General features: G+C 66.7%; 1 protein-coding gene across 1 annotated transcript; it reads right to left on the bottom strand.

Moving 5' to 3' along the window:
- Positions 1-1,873: 1,873 nt before the first annotated feature.
- On the bottom strand, positions 1,874-8,238 carry SLC49A3 (solute carrier family 49 member 3). Its single transcript, XM_062213194.1, has 10 exons — positions 8,101-8,238; positions 6,710-6,868; positions 6,150-6,363; positions 5,936-6,012; positions 5,377-5,514; positions 5,184-5,300; positions 4,872-5,024; positions 4,602-4,759; positions 4,343-4,452; positions 1,874-3,807 (listed from the first exon to the last, which is right to left on the bottom strand). Exons 1-10 carry the CDS (start codon positions 8,236-8,238, stop codon positions 3,404-3,406), a joined length of 1,668 nt encoding a protein of 555 aa, XP_062069178.1. The 3' UTR covers positions 1,874-3,403.

Raw genomic sequence — 8,238 nt, 5'->3', positions numbered from 1 at the left:
TCCCCAGGATGGATGCAGTAGGTGAGGCTGCCAAACAGGGACCTGGTATAGGCTCTGGGGGGACTTCAGGAGGGAGTTGGCACCTCTGTGGGAGGCCACAGCCAGTTTGAAAGGCAGAGAGATCGAGCTTCCATCCACGGTTCACTCCCCAGATGGCTGCAACAGCCAGAGCTGGGCCATCGAAGCCAGGAGCTTCTTCCAGGTCTCCCATGAGGGCGCAGGGGCCCAAGGACTTGGGCCATCTTTCACTGCTTTCCAAGGCCATAGCAGAGAGCTGGATCAGAAGAGGAACAGCTGGGACTTGGACTGGTGCCCACATGGGATGCCAGCGTCACGTCGCAGGCTGCGCTGTACCCACTACACCACAGCAGGCCCTGGCATTGGTGGCCTGGAAGATGGGTGGGGAGGGGCAGGGGGCCTGTCCCTCAGGCTGGGCCCTGGCTCTCCCTGCCCTTTCCAAGCAAATGCAGCCAGCACAGGGCTCTTCCTGCCGCGACTGCCCACCGTGGGCGGCTCTGCTCCTGGCCTGGCCCCAGGCAGGGGCTTCTGCTCCATCTAGTTCCAACGTGGGGGTGCCACAGGTGACCAGCCGCTCCCAGGCTCTGTCCTCCTCACTCGCTGCCTCACCTGGGCTGAGTGCCACGCAGCACTGTGGGGGTCTTCCTGGAGAACCCCCTGCCCGTGGAAACAGCAGACACCCTACAAGGTCGGGTGGGTGTGAGACCTGCCCCAGCGACCCCACTGCCTAACCGGGGTGTGTGTGTGTGTGTGTGTGTGTGTTGTGACCCTGCCCCAGCGACCCCACTGCCTAACCGGGGTTGGGGGGTGAGACCCTGCCCCAGCGACCCCACTGCCTAACCAGGGTGGGGGTGTGAGACCCTACCCCAGCGACCCCACTGCCTAACCAGGGGGTGGGGGTGTGAGACCCTGCCCCAGTGACCCCACTGCCTAACCGGGGTGGGGGGGTGAGACCCTACCCCAGAGACCCCACTGCCTAACCAGGGGGTGGGGGTGTGAGACCCTGCCCCAGAGACCCCACTGCCTAACCAGCAGTGGACGTGAGACCCTGCCCCAGTGACCCCACTGCCTAACCAGGGTGGGGGGGTGAGACCCTACCCCAGAGACCCCACTGCCTAACCAGGGGGTGGGGGTGTGAGACCCTGCCCCAGCGACCCTACTGCCTAACCAGCAGTGGACGTGAGACCCTGCCACAGCGACCCCACTGCCTAACCGGGGTGGGGGGGTGAGACCCTGCCCCAGCGACCCCACTGCCTAACCAGGGTGGGGGTGTGAGACCCTACCCCAGCGACCCCACTGCCTAACCAGGGGGTGGGGGTGTGAGACCCTGCCCCAGCGACCCCACTGCCTAACCGGGGGGTGGGGGTGTGAGACCCTGCCCCAGCGACCCCACTGCCTAACAGGGAGGGGGGTGAGACCCTGCCCCAGCGACCCCACTGCCTAACCAGGGTGGGGGTGTGAGACCCTACCCCAGCGACCCCACTGCCTAACCGGGGGTGGATGTGAGACCCTGCCCCAGCGACCCCACGGCCTAACCGGGGGGGGGGGGATGAGACCCTGCCCCAGCGACCCCACTGCCTAACTGGGGTGGGGGGGTGAGACCCTGCCCCAGCGACCCCACTGCCTAACCAGGGGTGGATATGAGACCCTGCCCCAGCGACCCCACTGCCTAACCAGGGGTGGATATGAGACCCTGCCCCAGCGACCCCACTGCCTAACCAGGGGTGGATATGAGACCCTGCCCCAGCGACCCCACTGCCTAACCAGGGGGTGGGGGGGTGAGACCCTGCCCCAGCGACCCCACTGCCTAACCAGGGGGTGGGGGGGTGAGACCCTGCCCCAGCGACCCCACTGCCTAACCAGGGGTGGATGTGAGACCCTGCCCCAGCGACCCCACTGCCTAACCGGGGGTGGATGTGAGACCCTGCCCCAGCGACCCCACTGCCTAACCGGGGGTGGATGTGAGACCCTGCCCCAGCGACCCCACTGCCTAACCGGGGGGGGGGGCTGTGTGTGAGACCCTGCCCCAGTCTGCACAAGGTAAACCCAAGGCCAAGGAGGACAAGCTGGACGCCATGCTTGGGGAGGCCAGGGCCCATCCAGCTCACCATGTTCCCAGACCTGTCTGGGGAGAAGCTGAAGGGCGGGTGCTGGGGGCACAGCCCCTCCTCAGCAGCCCTGGGTGTGTGTTCTTGACATGCCCGTTTCCCAACTTGGAGAAGCCGTGGGCTGGGACGCCAGCTCCCTGCCCATGCCCTGGGCTGGCCAGCTGGGGGTCCAGAGAGCGGTCACCCCCAGGAGGGACGAGCAGCACCTTTGGGGCTGCTGCTGAGCCCTAGTCCTGTCCCGGAGCTGGAATAGAGTCCTGAAGTGTCTCCTGGGCGGGCAGCATCAACGAGAACTGAGTGCCGGGCTCCTGGGGCGGGGTGGGGGAGGGGAGCAGGCCTTGCCCTGCCCCAGAGACCCTCGGTGCTGGACCCTGGCCCACATCCCCCTCACTCCAGCTTCAGGCCTCCAGGGGCCACCTTGAGCCCTCAGACAACTGGCCAGGGGGTCAGTGTCCCTCTGATGATGGCTGTGTCTTTGGCTCCTTTTGTGGAGGGCGCTGTGTGCCAGGCACCTCTGACCCAGTCAGAAGCCCCCTGGGAACCTCCAGGGTGAAGATACCAGGGTCCCAGCAGGTGCCACAATGTCCCAGGCCACAGGCCTGCCCTGCGGAGGGTGAGGGTGCAGGAAGAGCACCCTCAGGTCTGCCCAGAGCACCCTACTGGGCGCCCCTCCTCCCTGCAGCATCAAGCACCTGCTGATCTCCCAGGCCGACAAGATGAAAGCAGAGCAGCCCTGGGCAGGCGCCTGAGGGGAGGCACTGGCTGCAAGGGATTTGGTTGGGGCTGGAGGCCACTGAGTGGCCAGGACCACAGGATTGCCACCCTCAGAGCCTCGCCCATGGCTCGGCACCCAGCGCGCCCACTTCCTGGGATCCCGCCTCCCCCACACCCGACACTGCTGCCTCCCCAGGGCCCAGAGGGCTCAGCCATGGGGATGGACCAGGGGCTGGGCTCAGGCACGGGGCCTGAGCTGTCTGTGCAGCACTGTGGACCCCCAGCACCACGCCCCTGTGCAGGAATGAACCCAGGCCGGCTTCAGTGTCTGGGATTTACTCCCGCCCCACGTGGACAAGGTGGAGCACTCACCTCCGTGCATGCAGCCAGCAAGAGGGGCTACGAGGCGCTGAGCTACACACTTGGCCTCGGGAGGAGAGGCCTGCCAGTCAGTTCAAACATCACGGACCCCAGGCTGACCACAATGCCGCACCCTCGGGGCTCCAGCCTGAGGCTCTGGTCACTCGCGTGGGATCCTTCCAGCGAGGGCCTCCGCACACCGTTCAGGCCAGACTCTGCCCCGAGCTCAACCCCCAACAGCCTTCTCCCCCAGCCGGCACCTGCACCAGCCACCCTGGGTCTGATCTGGCCAGACCCAGGTGTGCCGTGGCTGGCTCTGAGCCGTGGCCGGCACAGCCACATTGGCCCTCGCCTGCCTCTCCCGCTGCCCATTCTGAGCCGGCCTGGGCTGCCGTCCGAGTATCCTGGGCCCCCGACTCCAGGACCAATGGTGCTGGAGTCTCAGGGGATGGTTCTGGAGCTGGCGCCCGGTCCTGTTCTGCTGATATGTCCTGGGTGGAGGCGGACATGTCGGACTCGGCCTGCAAGCGCCGGTACGGGGTGTGGAAGAAGAGCACCAGGATGCAGGTGAAGAGGGTGCACATGCCAGCCATCAGCAGCAGGGACACTGGGGACACAGGTGCAGCTGTCCCCAGAGCCCGCCCAGAGCGGCCCAAGCCCCCTCAGCCACAGCTCAGGCTGTCCATGACTACAGTGACCCCAAGGACCCAGTGCCATTCCCAGTCCCAAGGGAGCAAAGACCAGGGTTCCTCACAGCTCTTCCCACCCCTGGGCCTCCGGGTCTGGGTCTGGGTCTCTCTCTTGCTGTGTGCCAGTCTCTTCCTCTGGGTCTCTGGGTCTCTGGGTCTCTGTGTCTGCCTCTTTTTCCTTCTCAGATCTCCACTCTGGAGTCTCTGTCTCTCCTGTTTCCTTGATTTTACGATGTGCACCGGAGATTTCAAGGACAGTTTTGAGCAGGGTCTCTGGCTACACTCACCATGCCTGAACGCCCCAGCCTACCCCGTGGCTACACTCACCATGCCTGAACTGCCCCAGCCTACCCTGTGGAGCCTGGTGCTGACCCCTGTGCAGAGCCGACAGGGTGAGCAACCCCCTGGGCTCCAGAGCACCTGGCCTCCATTCCCCAGGCTCGGGACACATACCTGTCCAGTCCAGCGGGTCCTCCCCAAGCCGGCAGGTGGACAAGGATGACTGTGGGCGCCGCACAGCCAGTGCCGACATCAGCACCATGAAGAGCACACCCTCTGCCTGCCTGGACACACACAGCCTCAGCCCCCACCAGTGACGCCCCTGGGGAGGGGGCTGCATCCTCTCCCCTGCTGGTGCAGGCCTGAACACAGCCCTGGCCAGGGGCCCGGGGCACTCAGCCCGGGGAGGGCAGGGAGTGGCTGGGGCACTCACCCCAGCATGAAGGCCAGGCCCGCGGCAGCACCCTCGCCCACAGGGTAGGAGCACTCGACCGCCAGCTCCGTGGCCACTGGCGCCACTGCAAAGCCAAAGAGCCCAAACAGGGAACAGACGGTGGCCAGTGCCAGGCGCTGTCCCTGCATCCGGGACACCTGGGGAGAGGGGGCAGGGCACGGAGGCTGTAGTCAGATGCACTGCCCACCCTGAAGCAGCACCGGCCCAGCTGCCCACCCAGGGGCCCTGCAGGGCGAGAGGGGCTCTCACCAGCACGAAGGCCACGCAGGCCATGGAGGTCAGGCAGAAGCCCACCTTGACGGCCTCGGTGAAATGCTTGGTCCGATCCACGTACAGGCTGAGGACCAGGGCCCCCAGGGTCCCAGACAGGATGAAGAGGGCCCCACAGAGGCCAGAAAACTCCTGGGGGGGCGGGAGAAGCCATGAGGGCCCAGGCAGGAAGCTGGGGCTCGGAGCAGCGCGGAAGGGACAGCCTGTGCACCCGGCACCCAGCATCCACGCCAGGGGGCAAGGCATCTGCTGCCTCTGCCGAGCGACTCCCCGGGATTTCCCCACGCTCACGCTGGAGTAGCCGTGCACACAGAGGATCTGCTCCAGGAGGGCCAGGAAGCTGGAGAAGATGCCCACGCCGCCCCCATAGCACACAGCCAGGACGATGTAGGCCCTGTTCCGGGTGAGCTGCAGGGCGGGGCCTTCAGCCAGGGCCCTTCGGACCCGCCCCCGCCCCCCCTGCCCCGGAATCCCCTGCACCCACCAGCTTCAGGCCATCCAGGAACGTCCCTGAGGTGGGGCTGGCAGCCCCGGCAGAGGGCGGGCAGGGGGGCACAGTCCCCCAGAGGCAGGCGGAGGCCAGCAGGCAGGCGAGGCCAGCAGGGACCATGTAAACACCGAGCTGGGGGAGAGTGTAGGGTTACCGGGTGGCCTGGAGGATATAGCTATGCACACGCTCGCCCTGCTCTGGGTGCCCCACATCTTCCTGCCCCTGCCCCTTCCTGTCTCCCCCCAACCCCAGCCTGCCCTGTTCCACCCTCCCCCGCTCTGGGGGACTCCAGGCAGAGCCTCCCTGGGCTCAGCTCACCCACCCAATGGCCACCTGCACACCCCCAAAAGAAGCAGGCCTCACAAGCACCCTTGTTGTGTCCCCAGACAGGCGCGGACACACAGGGGTACCCACACATGCACACAGAGACATACAGCACAGGTGTGTAGACAACATATCACAGACACATGTGCACACCACACTACACACACAGACACACACGTGCACAGACACACACGTGCACACCACACAGGGACATCCACGAGTGCCTCACCATCAAAGGGATGTCCTCCCCCTTCCTGACCAGAGCAGGTGACAGCACGTTGGCCACAAGGATGCCCAGGGGATTTGCTGCAGGCACAGGGACAAAGAAGCCATCAGCCCAGCTGCGGTCAGGCCTTGGCCCAGACACAGGGAAAACCTCGGGAGAGAGGACGCCACAGCAGGGCCTGGAGCTGAGCCCAGGTGGCCCTGGGCCGGGCACTCACACATGGTGGCGATCATGTTGGCTGTGGCTCTCTGCCGCTCTGGAAACCACAAGGCGGCCAGCTTGGCCGGGGAGAAGATGACCAGGGTCTGGGCCAGGGCACAGAGGCTCTGCCCCGCCAGGAGGAAGGCAAACGGGCGGGGGATCCCAACGACCACGCAGGGCAAGGCCCGAAGCCCACTCCCAGCAAAGTTCAGCCACGCACCCAGGATAGTCTGCAGCAGGCCAGGAAGCTGCCATTGGGCTACGCTCTCCCCTCCCCCACAACCTGCACAGCTGCCCAGCCCACTGGGTGCCTCCCCTCCCGCACAACCAGCACAGCTCCCAGCGCACTGGTGCCCAACACTCCACCCTCCCCCACAACCTGCACAGCTGCCCAGCCCACTGGGTGCCTCCCCTCCCCCACAACCTGCACAGCTGCCCAGCCCACCAGGGTATCCCTACCTCCAACTGCCCCACTGCCTGCCCTGCTGCCCACCGGTCCGACTGCACCATGGCTCTGGCACCCATGTGCTGGGGACCTGGCCTGTGCCACGCGGGCTGTGGTGGGGGCCAACTCACTGCCTCACGGAGCCCGACAGAGTCCAGAACCCAGATGGCTACCACGCTGGCCGGGATGGACACCACGAGGAAGACCATTGAGAGCCAGTTGATCTGCTCCACGGTCAGGAGGAAGTGCGCGGCGATGGTGTCCGCCACGGGTGCAAAGCTGAGCCACAGCTGCAGGAGATAGGGTGGAGGGGAGTCACCGCCCACCCAGCCCTGTCCCTGCCACCTGCTGCCCCTGCCTGGCCAGCCAGCCAGGGAGTGTGGGGGTCAACAGGTGTGCAGGCTCATGTGCGCACAGTGTGGCCTGGACCTGGGGTCCCGGAAGACTGTGGGTGCACAGCACAGCCTGGACCAGGGTCCCTGTGAGGCTGTGGTGTGGACCCAGGGTCCTCGTGAGGCCATGGGTGTGGCCTGGACCCGGGGTTCCATGAGACTGTAGGTGTGGTCTTGACCCCATGGGTGTGGCCTGGACCCGGGGTCCCATGAGACTGTAGGTGTGGTCTTGACCCCGTGGGTGTGGCCTGGACCCGGGGTCCCCGTGAGGCTGCCCTGCACCTGTGACCCCTCAGGGAGGGCTGCTGGAGTGGGGTCAGGCCTCGCCCACACGCAGCTGTCGCCCTCTGAGTGGGCAGCGGGCAGGTGGCAGCATCCCCAGCACCTTCCCCAGCCGTAGGCACCCTCACGTCCCAGGCATTCAGCAAACTACAGGTGCATTGCCTCTGCAGAGGGCTTCCTGGAGGAGAGGTGTGGCCCCCAGGCTGCAGGAGCGTTGTGGGTGTGCTGCCCATCAAAGTTCAGGTGAGTCATCTCCTGGACAGGTGCCAATCCAAGTTCAGAGGAGTCCATCTCCCAGGAAGGGGCCACACCCTCCCAGGACTCCTCTTCCTCCTTCAGGACCAGGCTCAGAGCCCGCCCGCGGGCCCAGCTGCCTCCTCCGGGCTTCCCCTAGCACAGAAGGGCCGTGGCTCCTCGGGCTCCTTCCCAGAGCTGCAGCTCCCTGGATGGACAGTCTGTTGCAGCCCCGCACCTGCCCCAGCCTTCTCTGCTGTCCACCAGATGCAGCCCAGGCCGAGTGACCCGGGGCTCAGGGCCACCAGGGGTCACAGTGAGACTCTCGTCCCCTCCAGACACCTGGCAGCATCGGCGTGTCCAGAGGGTTTCTCAGCCTCCTGGGCACAGCTCCCAGGCCGACACCCCGCTCTGCCCGCGCCTCCGCCAGGGGACCGCACAGCCCAGCCCCGCAGCGGCAGCCTCCAGCCCGGCCAGCAGGGATGGAGACAGGCCTCAGGCTGTGCCTGCGAGTCCGCCAGCGCGGGCCGGGCTGGACACAGGCGCCGGCTGCCCAGCGTCCCGGAAGCACAGCAGCACCCGAAGCGGCCCGCACGCACCCCACGGCGCCCTACCGTGGCGTTGGAGCCGCTGAGCAGGCTGAGCGCGCCCAGGAAGAGCCAGCGGCGTGGGGTGGGCGCGTGGAAGCCCCGCGTGGCGGCCTCGGCCCCGCAGTCGCCGCGCGCTTCCCCGGCCCTCGCCGGCCCCGCCAT

The sequence above is a fragment of the Lepus europaeus genome, chromosome 16 (genome assembly GCF_033115175.1).
Source record: "Lepus europaeus isolate LE1 chromosome 16, mLepTim1.pri, whole genome shotgun sequence".
Classification (NCBI taxonomy): domain Eukaryota; kingdom Metazoa; phylum Chordata; class Mammalia; order Lagomorpha; family Leporidae; genus Lepus; species Lepus europaeus.
The sequence above is the reverse complement of the archived record's forward strand: the minus strand, read 5'-3'. Positions and strand labels throughout refer to the sequence as shown.

What these genes read in the sequence shown, in the direction of transcription:
- SLC49A3 (XM_062213194.1), bottom strand. Translation starts at nt 8,238, where the DNA reads ATGGCGGGGCCGGCGAGGGCCGGGGAAGCGCGCGGCGACTGCGGGGCC. An exon ending in TCAGCGGCTCCAACGCCACG is followed by an intron (nt 6,869 to 8,100) that starts GTAGGGCGCCGT and finishes TATCTCCTGCAG; the next exon opens with CTGTGGCTCAGCTTTGCACC. An exon ending in CAACATGATCGCCACCATGT is followed by an intron (nt 6,013 to 6,149) that starts GTGAGTGCCCGG and finishes CTGTGCCTGCAG; the next exon opens with CAAATCCCCTGGGCATCCTT.